We start from the raw sequence: 18,134 nt of genomic DNA on the forward strand, positions 1-18,134 counted from the left end.
TTGTTTCAGTTTTATTTGTGTAAATTTACACATATGTGTATACAGGTCTATAATATAATATATATGTCCTATTATGGGTAATGTTCAAAAGAGTTTTAAAGATTCTGAACTAGAGAGAGAATATGGAGAAAAAGAGTACCCAAGACTCTGGCCTGAGGAATGTAAATATATACAGGTTGCACAGAAGAGGGAAAGCTTGTATAAGAGATGGAAAACAAAGACTCAGAAAGCTAACAGAAAAGCCAGGAGTGTGTGTCAGAGATGCCAAGAGAAGGCAAGAATGGTCAGCCATGGATATTTTCTTCTGGGAATTCAAGTAAGATGAACACTGAAATGTCCATTGAAATCCCCACTGAAGAAGCCATTAGGTCATTTAACAATTCCTTTCCTTCTCAACGTTAAATTACCGTTTCATGAGCACCATCAACTAATTTGCATCCTTGAACACTCCTTCAACCCATTTCACAAATCAGAAATTATTCTCTACATTCAACCTGGACTGCTGAACACTGCTGATGGAAAACTCACAGCTGTATAGACTGGAGAACTGCAAAGTCATAGTCACCAAGTTTAGATGGATCTTCATATCTCTGAAATTATTTTATTTATCCTTGATAAGCTATTCTGTCCTTGATGATTCCAATTCTTAACAACTTTTCTACTCCTGCCTCTCTCAGCAGATGACTCAATTTCATAATTAAGAAAATTAAGATGTGAAATCCATCATATTTGGAGCAAATCAACTTACCTATATCAATGCTGCCTTCCACTCTCAAGAGCCATGACTTCTCTCATTCAAGATCATTCTCTATTCTGATTTATCCTCTTAATCCCACACTTCTGGGACATTAGCTTCCCTCTCCTTGCCAAACTCCTTCTCCCTAACCCCTGCCCCAAGCTCCTTCGGAACACTATCCAACTCCTGAGAAGGGGACAACAGAGGAAGAGATGGTTGGATGGCATCACCGACTCAATGGACTTGAGTTTGAGCAAGCTCCAAGAGGTGGTGATGGACAGCGAAACCTGGTGTGCTGCAGTCCATGGGATTGCAAAAGTCGGACACGACTGAGCAACTGAACTGATTGACTGACTGTGTCTTTAAACTTTCTCCTTTCTTTGAGTCTGGTGTCATGTTCCAATCTTTCCTAACCCTAAAAACTAATTTCTTGATTCTGAAACCACCTTTAATTCTGTCCTATATATTCTTTTTCTACAGAGGCAAATTCTAAAATATTGCAACCATCTGAGTGATACTCCCCTCTTCTGTTTCTCCTCTTTCAGTCTCCTTCATCTTATTCTACTTGCCCCTATTGAAGCATTTCTCAAGATATGAACCAGTCTATTTTTCTTTTTCCTCTCTACCCTCTCATTGATCCACCTCATCTATACTCAGGGTTTGCGCAATTAATAAGCTGATGACTCACAATACTGAATCTCCAGTCCTGACTTCTCACATTCCCTCTGAGGTGTGTATATCCAAACAATTACTTGCCATTTTCACTTCAATATAGTATCAACATTTCAAAATAAATGAAAACGTAAACTCATTGTCATCTCTCCCGAATTTACTCTTCCTCCTGGTGTACCTCCTAATCACACAAGTCACAAATTCAGTCCTTGATTTCTCCCTCTCCCTTATTTCCCACGGCTAACCACATAATCCTACTTTTACTTCTAAATGTTTAAAATATAACTTCCTCTCCATTGCTTTTGTACTGTTCAGAGCCTCATGAACTCAAGTGGATTATTATATTGGCCTCCTGACTTGTCCCTTGCGTAACACACATCTTGCCTGTTATTCTCCCTAGGAATCCATCAACCACCAGTTCATACCCACCCTAACCTTCTTCCATCTGAATTTACAGGGCTGTCTGAACTGCTACTATGCATCTGTACACATATCTATCCCAGGATCTATCACACCAATCTGCTGAAATACTTTTCCACCTTGAAGGCAAGAGCTGGATCTTATTCATCTTTATATCCCCAGCATTAATCTCAGTGCCAGGCAAAACCTTTGTTTCTTTTTGTACCTTCTGAATTTCCACCCACGTGAAGGCATTGCCAGCTACAAAAACCAGCTACAAACATTTACTAAATTATCAAAAAGAAAACAAATCACTTCTTGAACCAAAATGGCTTCTCAGTTTCTATAGCCCCTGCCCAGTACTTCTTCTCTGGTTTCCTTGGCATTATTCATGATCAATCCTGGAATTGTTTCTCTCCTCTCCATAATATTTTGTTTTCATGTAACTGTAACTAGGCTGATGACTCATAAATCAGTATCTCCAGTTCTGTCCTTAAAACTGGACACCACGTCTGAGTTTTCAACTATTGGAGGGAAGGTGGATTTCTATTCAGATTTACCATTATTACTTTATATTTAATATATTCATAGCAGACTTAGAATCTTCCCATTCCAACCAGCTCTGTGATTCTATTTTCTGGCCATTCTGAACTCTTCGGACAAAGTAACAGAATTATTACTATTATTTCAAATGGAAAAGTAAGTTTTATAAAACGACTTTTTCAAAGGCAGACAAGGTCTATAGTCCAAACAGTTCCTCCCAGGGACTTCCCTGGCAGTCCAGTGGTTAACTCTCTGTGCTTCCACTACAGGGGGCACCAGTTCCATCCCTGGTGTTGTAACTAAGGCAGTGCCAAGGGAAAAAAAAACCGGTTTCCTCTCAGAGAAAGTTAAGACAATAAACCTTCCTTTATTCAGCAAAAATAGTTGGGGTTACTCTAGCTTTCCTGAAGACTTTAGGAAAATGCACAATACATAGAATTCCACCTGATTTTCTTTGCCACTGCTTTATTACAGAAGGGAAAAAAAAAATTTGGTTAACATTTGATCAGTTCCACGGGGTAAAATACAAGGGAGGAGCACTAGTAACAAACATGCCACTAACTTCAGGGTTAGTCTTTCAAATATTTGCATAATTTAAGGGGTTATTCACACAACCAGAGACGTAGCTGTACACCCTCAGGGCGTGTTTTCTTACTGTAGTATGGAGAGAGCTCCAGCTTGCAGTCTTTGTGACGATTTCAGACACTGAAATACCTGGCTCCTAATTATTATTACAATCATTATCCTCCCCAAACCAACCATTTTAATATATTTGAAGAAGCGGAAAGTTGTTAAGTCCCTTCTGCTATGACCGACAGACAGACAGCTATTATTACTTCGAGTAAAACTCAGCCCACAGTTAATTTTCTGAGGCGCTCGGGTCGTTTTCCCTCTGGTCCCCTGGCGGGTTTGCTTAGGGGACTGTGTGAGAAAATCTCTTCTCATGTTCTGCAGGACTAAAAATGGGCCTTCCTTAGCCCGGCGTCGGGCTGGAGGAGAACTCCTAAGAGCAGGGTTTATTTTCTTTGAAGTGCATCAGCATCGCCCAAGCTAAGATAACCAGTAAGGGAGGCACGGACAAAGTTGGGACCGGGGATTTCTCACCTCAGCCGGCGCTGAGGGGTGCGAAAGGAGCGCGGTCGCACCACCCAGGGGCACTCGAACTTCTTGCGAGCCCTCCACCACCGCGTAGCCCACCGGTCGGGCCCGTGAACCCGCTCCCACCTGCGTGCAGCTTTCCTAGGCCCTCAAAGCCTAATCACGGGCAGCCGCGAGCCTTTTCGTCGCCCGGCAACAGGGGGCGGGGTGCCTCCATCTGATTGGCCAGTCCTCGGCCTCAGCTCCGTGAAGCGAGAGTGAAATGTTCTCGCGATATTTGACGACTAACTTTGGTTTCCTCGGTACCTCGGAGCTTTTCTGGGAGAGACAGAAAACGGCGTTTTGGCTAGGAATGAATATTTTATTTGGAAACTGGTTTTCTTTATAATCAGAATAGTCTCTCTGATTGTGTACCTGAGGTGAACTCACTGCAGCGAGTTTTATTATATCGCTGTGTACGTCACTTGTACTACGTCAAACTTTTTAGAGAATTATTTCAAGTTATTCCGTGGTAGGGAGCATTCGTGGTACAGTCTTTTTACTTCTAACTAGCGGTAGTTGCCTTTTCATTAGAAGGAAGGAACACAACACATAAGATACAGCATTAAGTCTCGATGCGATTCTGGAAGCATATGTTCTCACTTCATTGAAGGCTTTATACCTTTAGGCTTCCTTTCAGAGTGATTCTGTGAAGAGGACTGAATTTACAGCGAATTGGCTTAAAATAATTATTTTAATATCAATTTTTTTTTAATTAAAAAGACAGTTCAGTTCGGTTCAGTCGCTCAGTCGTGTCCGACTCTTTGCTACCCCATGAATCACAGCACGCCAGGCCTCCCTGTCCATCACCAACTCCCGGAGTTCACTCAGACTCACGTCCATCGAGTCAGTGACGCCATCCAGCCATCTCATCCTTCTCCTTTTTCCAGTTTTCCTATAGTCAGCTTAAGTGTGATGGGAGCTCTAATTTTATATATATGTGTGTGTGTACAGATATATATATATAAAACTTTTAATTTTCACAGTTTTCATCTTGCATACATTCTTTATGTCCAGGTTTACTGTTGTATGCCTGCCTTCAAGTAGGTTAAAATCAGTGCAATACAAAATGAAATAATGTTCTGTGACTGAGTTCTCAAAGTTTGTAAAACATTTTCGTGTAATTACTCCACTTGAGATCAATATATTTGTAGTGGTCATTTGTTGTCTTTAAGGTCACTGTAGTGAAGGGAAGTCGGAGAAGGCAATGGCACCCCACTCCAGTACTCTTGCCTGGAAAATCCCATGGACGGAGGAGCCTGGTAGGCTGCAGTCCATGGGGTCGTGAAAAGTCGGACACGACTGGGCGACTTCACCTTCACTTTTCATTTTCATTCATCGGAGAAGGAAATGGCAACCCACTCCAGTATTCTTGCCTGGAGAATCCCAGGGACGGGGGAGCCTGGTGGGCTGCCGTCAGACAGAGTCGGACACGGCTGAAGCGACTTAGCAGCAGTAAACGAAAGTAGAATTTTCCATCCCAAAGTATGCCACATTGGTAAAAGGCTTATTTTGAGTGGAAGGCAATTGAAAAGATGTAGATACAAGAAAAGCTCTCTATTCCTCTATTAGCGTAAAAGCAGAACATAAATTTTCAAGGTCGCCCCTCATTGCCTCTTAAACAGGAAGGACAAAAGTTAATCATTGGAGACCTTTAACAGCCTAGAGACTGCACCAGAGGAATCTACTCAAAAAAAGTAATTAGCCTTTACTGTTAGTTTCCCATCTAATTGCCTTCCCATAATGCTGCCTCTAAAGACTTAGTCCTTTTATCACTTGTGTAGAAACTTATTGTTCCTTTGTTAAGATGCTGTATAAGCCCAAACTAGTCACCGAGCTATTCCTCTCTGAATTTCTCTTTGTATATATAATACATGTAACAACAACAAAAAAAAAAAACGTTTTTCTCTTCTTAATCTTTTACTACAGAGCCCCAGCAGAAACGCTAGAAAGAAAAACCTTCAACTTCGAACGTCCAACCATTTCATATGGTCTCACAGAAAAGCTACTGACATGCCTTTTCCGTCAGTGTTTTCAGACATAAGGGAGACCCAACGTCTGCCATTTGTGTAGAGCTGTGACAGTTCGAGAGAAAATCTTAAAAACAAAACTTTCTCTAAAGTACCAAGAACCCGGTTTAGTATTCACAGAATTTAAGGCAAGTGATTGTTTACAATTTAGTACCAAGCTCTCTCGTCTTAGATTAAAAAGAAAAAAAAAAAAAAAAAAAACCTCAGGAGACTACGCAGAGTTTGGGGAAATCGGCGTAAGATTGCTCCGAAAACAACACGTGAAGCGAACTCAATTAGCCAGGCGGACCAAGATTTAAAACTCAAATCAGCCCGGCGGACCAAGATTTAAAATACCCGGATTTGGCGCTCCTGCGACTCACGCCCCGCTGACGCGTGGCATTGTGGGATTTGTAGTTCGGGACACATCCGGTATCAAAATAAAAAGCTCAGCCAGGGCTCGGAGAGGACTCGGGCTCGGCAAGGAACCAGATTTGGGCGCCCAGACGGAGAGGCCGGCGGTGGTATCTCTTCCTTAGCTGGCGGTCCAAGCGACCGTCGTCTCCGCGTCGGCATCAGCAGTCAGGACGCACACACTCTGCGTCATGGCGGGCTGAGGCCGATGATGAATTCCGGTGTGCTTGTCAGGGTTGCTGTGTCACTCGGCCCGCTCGGCGCGCCCCTTCCCTGCCACCCTTCCGCACCGGCCCTTGGGTTCTTCCGGGCCCGGCGTCCCTCACCTGCAGGCGCTCTCCAGCCGCCCGCCCGGCCTCGCCGACTGACCGATCTCGCGCGGTGCCCCGGCCCCGGGCGCCGGACCCACCAGGGCCATGGCGAGCGGCTCCTGCAGGTACCGGCTGAGCTGCTCGCTCTCGGGGCACGAGCTGGACGTGAGGGGCCTGGTATGCTGCCTCTATCCACCGGGGGCTTTTGTGTCCGTGTCCCGAGATCGCACCACCCGCCTCTGGGTCCCAGACAGGTGAGCGCCCCGAATCCCGTTAGCCCCCAGTTGTGCTGCAAGCTTCCTGCGGAGTCCAGGAAGAGAGTGCCCCTTCCCTGCCTTCTTCCCTCTCTTCCTGGCCTTCCTTGCGATCCGCGCTCCCTCCCAGTTCTGAGATAACTGGCATTCTGGGTACGCCGTGTAAGAAACCTGTGAGATTTATGTGGAGAGAGTGCTGGTTAGGGGAACAGAGACCTACTTTGTTGTCCTAACTTGACCACTAAAAAACGGAGTGACCTTGGACGAACCTTTTATTTTTTGTGACTTCAGTTTGTGAATGAGGATTTTCCCGTGTTTTCGATTTGAAAACTTTTTGATGCCAGGTGCAACCTCATTAATGTAGTGTGAAAGCATCTGGCGTGTGATTGAAGTAAATCCTCTTCTTTACTAAGAATTTGCTCTGTAGTCTTCCCTCAATTTGAGAAGTAAGGTTCTCAAAAATTGCATTGCAGGAAGTTGCCTTGGCTCCTCTCCACGTTATTCAACTTAGAGTTTCTTAGTCCGATATAGGTGATGGACTTGAGTGGAGGGGAGGAAACTCCTCAACTGTTTTATGGATGTGGGGAGAGGGTGCTTTCTTGAGAGAAAGCCCATTGCCTTCAAAAGATTTTCAAGAGATTAATCAAATTCAAGGATTTAGCCCTGACTTAGCTGTTTATAACAGGAAATGCTTCAACAGTAAGTGAACCGTCAACTTCCAGATGTTCAAGCTGGATTTAGAAAAGGCAGAGGAACCAGAGATCAAATGGCCAACATCCACTGGATCATTGAAAAAGCAAGAGAGTTCCAGGAAAAATTGGACTTCTGTTTTATTGACTATGCCAAAGCCTTTAAATGTGTGGATCACAACAAACTGTGGAAAATTCTTCAAGAGATGGGAATACCAGCCCACCTGACCTGTCCTGAAAAATCTGTATGCAGGTCAGGAAGCAACAGTTAGAACTGGACATGGAACAACAGACTGGTTCCAAATTGGGAAAGGAGTATGTCAAGGCTGTATATTGTCACCCTGCTTATTTAACTTATATGCAGAGTACATCATGAGAAATGCTGGGCTGGAAGAAGCACAAGCTGGAATCAAGATTGCCAGGAGAAGTATCAATAACCTCCGATATTCAGATGACACCACACTTATGGCAGAAAGTGAAGAAGAACTGAAGAGCCTCTTGATGAAAGTGAAAGAGGAGAGTGAAAAAGTTGGCTTAAAGCTCAACATTCAGAAAACCAAGATCATGGCATCTGATCCCATCACTTCATGGCAGATAGATGGGGAGACAATGGAAACAGCGAGAGACTTTATTTTGGGGGGCTCCAAGACCACTGCAGATGGTGGCTGCAGCCGTGAAATTAAAAGACGTTTACTCCTTGGAAGGAAAGTTATGACCAACCTAGATAGCATATTCAAAAACAGAGACATTGCTTTGCCAACAAAGGTCTGTCTAGTCAAAGCTGTGGTTTTTCCAGTAGTCATGTATATATGTGAGGGTATTGCACTATAAAGAAAGCTGAGTGCTGAAGAATTGATGCTTTTGAGCTGTGGTGTTGGAGAAGACTCTTGAAAGTCCCTTGAACTGCAAGGAGATCCAACCAGTCCATCCTAAAAGAAATCAGTCCTGAATATTCATTGGAAGGACTGATGTTGATGCTGAAACTCCAATACTTTGGCCACCTTATGCGAAGAACTGACTCATTTGAAAAAACCCTGATACTGGGAAAGATGGAAGATGGGAGGGGAAGTGTACGACAGAGGATGAGATGGTTGGATGGTTGGATTCACCGACTGAATGGACATGAGTTTGAGTAGGCTTCAGGAGTTGGTGATGGACAAGGAAGCCTGGTGTGCTGTGGTCCATGGGGTCTCAAAGAGTCGAACACAACTGAGTGAACTGAATTGAACAGGAAATTTAAGACCTAGAAGACAGATTTCTTTTTAGAAAGGGAAAAATTGAGGTGAGTTAGTTTATGTAGTAATTCTCACATCAGAAATTTCACTCAATGAAACCATACATTTTCATCCATAAATTCAGATGATCAATATTTATTGAGAGCCTCCTTTTTGTTTGTGATCCTGAAGAAGAATAAAAAGACAGACAAGTTTCCTATGTTTATGGATCTTAGCTACAGTCTGGGAGGGAAGATGGATGAAGAAAACACCAAATAAATAATTACATTTTGGCATATGTACTGTGAAGAAAACAAATATAGAGTTTAGTGGAGAGAGATGCTAAAGAAGGAGGCCTCTCTAAGAAAGATGTTTTGGGTTTTTATTTCTTCTTAAAAGGCACTGAGCTGGAAGTAGTCAAGGGAATGAGGAACGGAAGTGAGTCAATTGGAAGAGTACTGTAGGCAGTAGGAAGAGCAGACACAGCTCTGGACTGAACAGGAGAAAAGTCCCTGTGTGCAGGAAGGAATGAGCTATGCAGTGCAGGCAGATCTTAGAGGCTGGCAGAAGCCAGGACATGCCCGGAAGAGGGCTGAGGAAAGGAGTTAGTAGGTAGAAGCCCCCAAAAAGTTCCAGCGGGGAGCAGCATGATTTGATTTACCTGTGGAGAAGTTTCTGCTAACTTCATGTGGAGAATGAATTGCAAAGGGATAAATGTGGAAAGAGATCTGTTTTGAGTCTTTTGCAGTTGTGCAGCCAAGAAAAATTAGGGATTTATAGAGCAACTCCTATATTGAACTGGATCAGGTCTTCTCTAACTCTTCGAGATTTATGATATTCCAAACCGTTGGTAACACTGATACGTAACTTCTTGTCTATTTGAGTACAAGTTACTGACTAAACTGCATTTAACGTTGAATTCAGTAGTAGCACATGGCCAGTACGTTATGAATGTGCAATAAGGAGTCGTTAAAGAATGCTTGTTGTAATAGTTGAAATCTGTTGGATAGCTGAATCCTTAAACTTCCACATGTTTTATAGGACTGTGCTAGATTGCCAAGAGCTTTTATCACTGGATCACGAAAACATGAGGAACTTTGAGCTGAAATGATCTTCTCTTTAATAACTAGTTTTTCTCATTCAATTCATGTTGTCTTTTGGTTTTGTTTTTAAGAATTCATGTGGTTTTTGACTAACACTGATTATTTCCAGGCACAGGGCTCAATAGTGGGATTGGTGTGATAAGGTGGTTTTCCTCTCAGTTCCAACTGCTATAGTAGAGCATCTCATAGTCACTCTTTAGGCAGCCGAACTAGTGTCTCAGCCATACCTTAGGTGTCATGAAAAGTGTCCTCAAGGCTGGCATCCTGACAGTTTTTATTTATTTCATGGTATATTAATGAAATTAGTGAAGTGCAGTAAAATGTTCGGAGCCAACGAGTACACGTTTTCATTTTCTTGTGTCCATTGTTGATAGGGTTCTGGATTAGGGTGGATAATGTAGGGATGGACTGGTAATGAAGGGGAAATTTAGTTTCAGGGAGGCAAAATAGTTCTAGTGTGGGCTAAATCAGATACCTCATCATTCATAAGGACCCTCTGAAAACCCAGAAAGCCTCCAGGCCTTCTGAAGGTGCTTCAGATTGGAGACTATTTTTTGGTTGCACATTGACCTGAACCAGTCAGCATGCCATTATTGCAGATGGCTCCAAGCCTCTAGAAGCCCACCTCACAGTAAACTGGATTTCCCAAGTCTGTCACCAGTGATTGCTTTGCCTTTTGAAAACTATCCATGTTTGAAAGACTCCAACTTCAGATTCAGCCTCATTCATTAAATCTTCCCTGACCTTGCCAAGGCTGGAGTAACTTCTCCCTCATGTTTACTCAGCACTTGGATGCTTAGTCAAGTGGAGTTTATTAAGAAATTAGAGCCATTACTTTCTGCCCTCCAACCCACTATTCCCTTTTCTTGGAGGCAAGATTTTCATCTCTTCTTAAGGCTTATTTTTAAATTTTTCTTCCATATTTGTATATAAAGTGCCATACTGCTGTTTTTAAACATTTTTTTAGTTCTCTGTTTTAGTGTTTTCTTTTAGTTCTTATCAGGGAATATGAAAATATAGCTCTCTTTTCTGCTTTCTGCCAGTCCGCATCAAATAGGCATCCTTTCTATGCCCCAACCCTTATAGTTTAATTTAGACTAAATCAGTATTTTGTGACTGTACAGAGTCTGTCTACACCTGAGGTGTGGAATAGACTATGGTAGCTTTTCCTCAACAATTTTATGATTTCCTTGTAGTTAATAATTGTTTTTTGTTTAATTTTCTATGAATGTATCACTAATTCAACTTTATATTGTTTACTAATCGTCTAAATCTCCTTTCAAGACCTCTAGACACATTGGCTATTTTACAGTTTCACTTTCTCACCTAATCATCTGCCTCTGGTACACAGCTAGTCCTGGGATCTTCCTTCGCTGTCCTCTTAAGCCATTTTTGGACTCTTGTGTTGGATTTCTTCTATCAATTATCCTTAAACTTTCTTGGTTTTCTTCCTTAACACCTTATTAGAATACATCCTCCAGGAGCTTCCTGAAATACAGTGCAGTGATAGTGTATTAAGGCCTACATTTGGAAAATGATTTTAGCCTGCCTAGCTACTTGAGTAATAATTTAAAAGTTTGTAGCATTGTAATTTCCAAATAATTTTTCTTCAGAATTTTGAAGCCATTATTCCATTGTATTCATTGTGTTACAGTAAGTCTGAAGTCATTGTGATTCTTGACCTATTATTTTTTTCTCTCTGGAAGGCAGTCTACAGTCATTCATTTTTCAGGTTCATTAAATGTGGCCTCTTTGAATGTGAAAACTCATATCCATATGTTCTGGAACATTTTCTTAAATTCTTTGGTTTCATCGTCTCCATTTTCTCTGTCTTCTTTTGTGGAACTTTTTATTCATATATTGAACTTGTTTCTAAATTGCTTTTTTATTTCTCTCTGTGTATCTCTTTTTCTCTCTCTCTCTCTCTTCTATACTTTTTCAGAAATTGCCTTGACTTTTTGTGAAATTATGTTTTGTTTCTTGGTTGCAATATCTTATATCTCTAAGGATGCTGATGCTGATTTTTTTTTTAAGTTATTTTCTCCCTAAGTGGTCTGTTTCCTCTAAATTGGTTATTTCCCCTCCCTGTTTGTTTTGGTCACTATATTACCCCAAATGCCTAGTAATTCTTATTCTGTGCTTAGTATTAGGGTGTGTGTGTCTTCAGTTGTGTCGACTCTGTGACCCTATGGATCGTAGCCTTCCAGGCTCTTCTCCATGGGATTCTCCAGGGAAGAATACTGGAATGCATTGTCATTTCCTCTTCCAGGGGATCTTCTTGACCCAGGTCTTCTGCATCACAGGTGGATTTTCACCCATACACCACCCATACCCCAAGGCTCAGCTGTGCCTGTGTCACCACCCTCTCCTTCCAGCCAAAGACTCTTCTGAAGAAAACTTCAGATTTTTGCTGGGTACAGGGGGCAGTTTTGTTTTTTGTTTTTTTTTTCTTGATGCTGTATGTAATTTTTTTTTTCCCCACTGATTCAAGAAGTACTTAATGATTACCATGTAGAATACTGTGCTGCAAACTTAGGAAGATGAAAAGAAAAACCAAGTCTGGATCCTGCCATTAAGAGCTTCACAGAACACTACATGCAAACATTGATACTAGAGAGTGCTAAAGGGGCACGTTTGGTAGACTTTTCACTTTCATGCATTGGAAAAGGAAATGGCAACCCACTCCAGTATCCTTACCTGGAGAATCCCAGGGACAGAGGAGCCTAGTGGGCTGCCGTCTATGGGGTCGCACAGAGTTGGACACGACTGAAGCGACTTAGCAGCAGCAGCAGTACGTTACATAATATAGACTTTTAAAGATGTCTTATCTTTTACATTTCTTTGGACTTATTGATAAAATGGTTTCTGAAACCACATTTTAAAAAAACCGTACCAAAATAGACAAGTTAAAAATAGCTCCTACTACATGTATGGCCAATTCATGTTGATGTATGGCAGAAACATCACAATATCATCATAAGGTAATTATCCTCTAATTTAAACTAAAATTTTTTAAGAAGAAAAGATTTGGAGGAAAAAAAAAAGCTACTACCAAATACCTTCCTTTGAAGATTTTTTGAAATGATTCCACTTTTGCCTCTGAAGACTTTCAACTAGCTTTCCTATTTCTCGTTCCTACCTTTTTTTGTCCCCATTTCCTAGAGGTACATAGTGGTCCTCATTCTTGAGCCTTTTGGGGGTTCATTGGTAAATTGGGCCTCTTACTTTCCCTGTTCCTGCTTAGAACTCATTTTATTCACGTATCCTAAGGCTGTTACTACATTTCTGTCAGTTTTCAGTATTATAATTGTTCCTTTTTTTTTTTTTATTCTCTCTGACCTTGTGTGTTTAATGCCTTTCTTAAAATAAACATAGGTAGAAACAAAATATGCATTATACAAAACAATATGTATTGTTATAATGGTGTTTGGAAAAGGAGTGAATATAGACGAGTGTGTGTGCAATATTTATCTGGGACTCTTCCCTCTTTATGTATACTCGTGTTATCTCCTTTAGCTGGACCACAAACTCCTTTATTTAGCTTGAGTCAGAAATATAATTCTTTAATTCCCCTCAGCAGCTAATTTATTGCCTTCCACGTGGTGTGTATATATATATATATATATATGTACATATCTGTTGTTTGTCTTGTTATGTAAGGCAGTGATGCCAAGTGAACAATATGTATAACAATTTGGTAATATTCGAATGCCCAGGCAGTTATTAATATCCTGTGTCCCTAGAGCAGTCATTTATATGTCCCTGTGTTGGTCCCGTTAGTTCACATATTGAGTGTGATTGATAGTCTAGCTACTTACATACACACACTATACTAATGGATACCAAGTAAATGTTTCATAGTATGAAAAGGTCCTCAGTGGTTTTAGGCTTATAGATAGTAAATTCCATTATCCCAGTTGCATGAATGTTTCACTTCACTAGAGATTTCTTAGGGTAACAACGGCTGATAAGTAGAAATGAAGTAAGGGGACCAGTGTATATCTTATTAACTGTCATGTCTTTCCAGTCCTAACAGGGGCTTTACAGAAATGCACTGTATGAGTGGCCACTCCAATTTTGTCTCTTGTGTATGCATCATACCTTCAAGTGACGTGTACCCTCATGGACTAATCGCCACTGGAGGAAATGACCACAATATTTGCATTTTTTCACTTGAGAGTCCAGCACCACTTTATGTACTAAAAGGTCACAAAAACACTGGTGAGTGTAACACTTTGGCATGTTTCTGTTTGAATAAGTGTCATCTTTTTGAAGATAAAATTCTTATATCTGCTTTCCCTGGTTTTATTATTATCATTATTATTTTTACCTATCACTGGCTTGATACAGAAAACCTTTTGAATCATCATTGTTCTGTAAATTCTCTGTTATAGACTTACTGTCATCAGTAAGGGCTGACATACCTATATATGTAAAAAGCAAAGATTTCATTTATAAAAGGAAGAGATTATAGTTTTATAAGCTTTGTAATATTGGTTTTTCAACCAGAATTTTGGAAGGAATTCATTTACTCAGGAAAACTGAGAGCACTTCCTTTATCTTTGGACTGTTATTTCTGTATTTATGCAGCAAATCAAGTCCCAGAAGGAATGTATGTAGGGGGTCTGGTATCATTATATGAGAGTATTTAATACTTTTGAATGATGTTTTCTGTGATGTGCGTATATTTCTGATTCTGTTATATTCCTGGACTTGTGTTTGCTTAACAGCTCTTTGTTATAAAATGATAACAGTTAGTCAATGCAGTATGTGTACTTTTTGTTGTTGCTCTTGTTGTTTCTGGAATAGTTTGGGATATCTGTAAGCAAATAGTATGGCCCATAAGCATGCTACACTTAATACTTCTAAGGAGTTTGCAAAATGCTTTGTGTGTAGGTATGGGAAATCTGGGACATCTTCAAATGTATATAAAAGTAGAGACAACGTATTTTAAGAGAAATACTATAATGCTCTCTTCCACCCATGTATTTGCATAGCTTTAAGGATTATCAGCACATGGCCTATTTGGTTTCATCTTCTGCCCCTTCCACAACATTATTTTAAAGGAAATTTACAATATAGTATTTCATTTGTAAATAGTTCAATGTGTAGCACTATAATAGGGTTTGGCAAACTTTCTCTGTACAGGGCAAGATAGTAAATATTTTAGGATTTACAGGCCATGGAGTCACTTTCATAACTGCTTACCTGTGCTGTTGTGTGGAGAAGCAGCCATTGACAGTGAACACGTCTGTGTTTCAGTAAACTTTTATTTATGGACACTGAAATATGAATGTCATATAATTTTCATATATCAAGAAGTGCCTTTTTTCCCTCTCACCAACTTAAAAATATAAAAACTATTCTTAGTCTGTGCACTGTACAAAAACAGGTAGCCCACAGGCCGTAGCTTGTTGACCCCTCAGAAAAAATAATTTACTCTAATTTTGCTATTATTTCTGGATTTAATACCTAGCATGTTTTGTTAAGAACCTACCACATCAACTGTTTGGTTACCCTGTGGCACACTTACCCAGAAAAGACAGGACAGATGCTTGCCTTCTGCCTTCCCCCACCTCTTTTGATGGTTTCAGAATGAGTTGATTCCCTAACATCTTGTTTTCTTTTTTGATTCTCAAACTGTCCCAATTGAAAGCTTCTTTAAACAATTGGTTCCTATGGCTTCTTCTTTTTTTTTTAATTTATTTTTTAATTGAAGGATAATTGTTTAAAAGAATTTGTTGTTTTCTGTCAAACCTCAACATGAACCAACTATAGGTACACATATATCCCCTTGCTTTTGAACCTCTCTCCCATCTCTTTCCCCATCCCACCCCTCTAGATTGATACAGAGCCCCTGTTTGAGTTACCTGAGCCATACAGCAAATTCCCATTGGCTATCTATTTTATATATGGTACTGTAAGTTTCCATGTTACTCTTTCCATACGTCTCATCCTCTCCTCCCCTCTCCCCATGTCAATAAGTCTGTTCTCTATGTCTGTTTCTCCATTGTTGTCCTGTAAGCAAATTCTTCAGTACCGTTTTTTCTAGATTCCATATATGTGTGTCAGAATACAATATTTATCTTTCTGACTCACTTCAGTCTGTATAATAGGTTCTAGGTTCATCCACTGCATCAGAACGGACTCAAATGCATTCCTTTTTACGGCTGAGTAATATTCCATTGTGTATATGTACCACAACTTCTTTCTCCATTCATCCATCGATGGACATCTAGGTTCCTTCCATGTTCTAGCTATTGTAAATAGTGCTGCAATGAACAATGGGATACATGTGTCTTTTTCAGGGTATCTGCCTAGGAGTGGGATTACTGGGTCATATGGTGGTTTTATTCCTAGTTTTTTAAGGAATCTCCATACTATCTTCCATAGTGGCTGTATCAATTTACATTCCCACCAACAGGGCAAGAATGTTCCCTTTTCTCCACACCCCTGTGGCTTCTTGATAAGCCCTTACTTTTGGTACTATAGAATGTTCTAGACCTGAAGTCAACAATTTTGCCAAGAACCTTATGTTTTTCTTTTAGTGGGAAATAGTATTTAGAAACCTCAATTTGAGTTCTGGTCCAGCATTTTTTTTTTAATTAATTTTGTTTTGTAATTATATAAAGCATAAAGTTTACAAAGAAAACTGTTTAACACGATGAGTACAGAGAAGTCTGTGTTGCTTTCTCACACCGTCCTTTTCTTATAAGTAATTTTTTGTATTACTCTATTTTCATGTGATATTTTATTTTTTAATTGGAGGAAAATTGCTGTACCGTGTTGTGTCAGTTTCTACCATACAGCAATGTGAATCAGTCATATATTATATATATATATATATCCCCTCCCTGTAAGTGACTAGTTTTTTTTAATAGCTCTGTTCTTTCTGAAAAAAAAAAGAAAAATAGCATATCTATGTTACCCCTTTCTTAGATAGAAGGTAACATACTGTATTTAGTTTTCTACCCTGGCTATTTTTACTTGATAGTACTGTCCTGGAATACTTCATTGCTGTATATAGAAATCTTTGTTCATTTTTACAGTGGCATTATATTTCATTGTGTAGCTATACTAAAGCTATTTTAGCTTGTTCAGCTGGTCTCCTGTTGATGGATATCTAAGTTTCCAATCTTTTGCCCGTATGGTTGTCTTTTGGTTGGGTTTGTGTGTGTGTGGGTGTAATTTAGGTATGCTATCCAGTTCTGGATCAAAGGGTAAGTGCACATGTAATTTTATTAGTCATTGCCAAACCCCCTCATTTGGTGTCATAGCCTTTATTGCATTTCCAGCAGCAATATTTGAGTCCCTTCTTCCCTTACCAGTCAAATATGTTGTCAGATTTTTAGATTGTTGCCAAAACGATAAGTGAAAAATGACGTTTTAGTATGGGGTAAATTGCATCTCTCATTATGGAGAGGGGCATCTTTTAAAATATGGAAGGCTCATTGGCATTTTGTCCCCCTGAGAGCTATATTCTTGCCCATATAATATAGGGTTATTGACTATTTAAAAGTCCTTTATAAATTAGTTATTAACCCTTTGATACAAATTGCAAATATTTTTTCATATCATTATCTTTCTTTGCTTTATATATGTTCTTGTTTTCCTGTTTTTGTAATGCAGAGGTTTATTTTATGTAATCATATGTATCTTGATTTTGTAAAGGTGTTTCTCATAGAAACCTGTGCAGTAAAAATATTGCTTCGTATTTTAAGGGTATTTTTTCTGCTTGGTTTATTTCTACTTTATCATAGGTTATCTTTTATTATTTTGTTAAGTTGCTTAATGATTTGGGGCCAGTGTCATTTCTTTCTTTTTAACTTTCTCTTTTTTAGTTTGAAAAATACCACATCAGTGAGTTGAAGATGAAGAAATTAATGATTGACATCCTTGTCATGTTGTTTTTTTGTCAGCTTTCTAGCCCATATTTTATGTTCTAAATGGTAGAGTGGTACTGTTTTTTAGTCAACATATGTGTAACACTTTCCAGTTACATTTAGTTCAGTTCAGTCGCCTAGTCATGTCCGACTCTTTGCGACCCCATGAATCACAGCACGCCAGGCCTCCCTGTCCATCACCAACTCCCAGAGTTCACCCAATCGAGTCAGTGATGCCATTCAGCCATCTCATCCTCTGTCGTCCCCTTCTCCTCCTGCCCCCAATCCTTCCCAGCATCAGGGTCTTTTCCAATGAGTCAGCTCCTCGCATAAGGTGGCCAAAGTACTGGAGTTTCAGCTTTAGCATCATTCCTTCCAAAGAACGCCCAGGACTGATCTCCTTTAGAATGGACTGATTAGATTTCCTTGCAATCCAAGGGACTCTCAAGAGTCTTCTCCAACACCACAGTTCAAAAGCATCAATTCTTCGGCGTTCAGCCTTCTTCACAGTCCAACTCTCACATCCATACATGACCACTGGAAAAACCATAGCCTTGACTAGATGGACCTTTGTTGGCAAAGTAATATCTCTGCTTTTTAATATGCTATGTAGGTTGGTCATCACTTTCCTTCCAAGGACATGAGTTAACTGGAAAAGCTGAGCCTTTAGGTTCTTTTCCCTGAGCTATTTTCCCAGTTGAAAGCGTTTATTTTCTTGGCAACAACCTTAATTTTCTTTGTTTTGAACATACTTTAAATCCATTTGGAAG

The 18,134-nt window shown here is 40.0% G+C and overlaps 2 protein-coding genes across 4 annotated transcripts in view; one reads left to right on the top strand and one right to left on the bottom strand.

The window, feature by feature from the left end:
* Nucleotides 1–3,561, bottom strand: part of IFT74 (intraflagellar transport 74) — a 97,528-nt gene extending 93,967 nt beyond the window's left edge. Inside the window, exon 1 of the mRNA XM_068974100.1 lies at nucleotides 3,455–3,561. The gene's annotated coding sequence lies outside the window, so the exon portion shown is untranslated. The remainder of the gene's footprint in view (nucleotides 1–3,454) is intronic.
* A 2,678-nt stretch (nucleotides 3,562–6,239) lies between these two features.
* PLAA (phospholipase A2 activating protein) overlaps nucleotides 6,240–18,134 on the top strand; it is a 37,612-nt gene continuing 25,717 nt past the window's right edge. For all 3 annotated transcript variants that reach the window (XM_068974016.1, XM_068974017.1, XM_068974018.1), the window contains exons 1-2: nucleotides 6,240–6,475; nucleotides 13,509–13,702. In XM_068974016.1, coding sequence (XP_068830117.1) covers nucleotides 6,327–6,475; nucleotides 13,509–13,702 — 343 coding nt within the window. In that variant the 5' untranslated portion in view covers nucleotides 6,240–6,326. The remainder of the gene's footprint in view (nucleotides 6,476–13,508; nucleotides 13,703–18,134) is intronic.

The sequence above is a fragment of the Capricornis sumatraensis genome, chromosome 6 (assembly GCF_032405125.1).
Source record: "Capricornis sumatraensis isolate serow.1 chromosome 6, serow.2, whole genome shotgun sequence".
Lineage (NCBI taxonomy): Eukaryota > Metazoa > Chordata > Mammalia > Artiodactyla > Bovidae > Capricornis > Capricornis sumatraensis.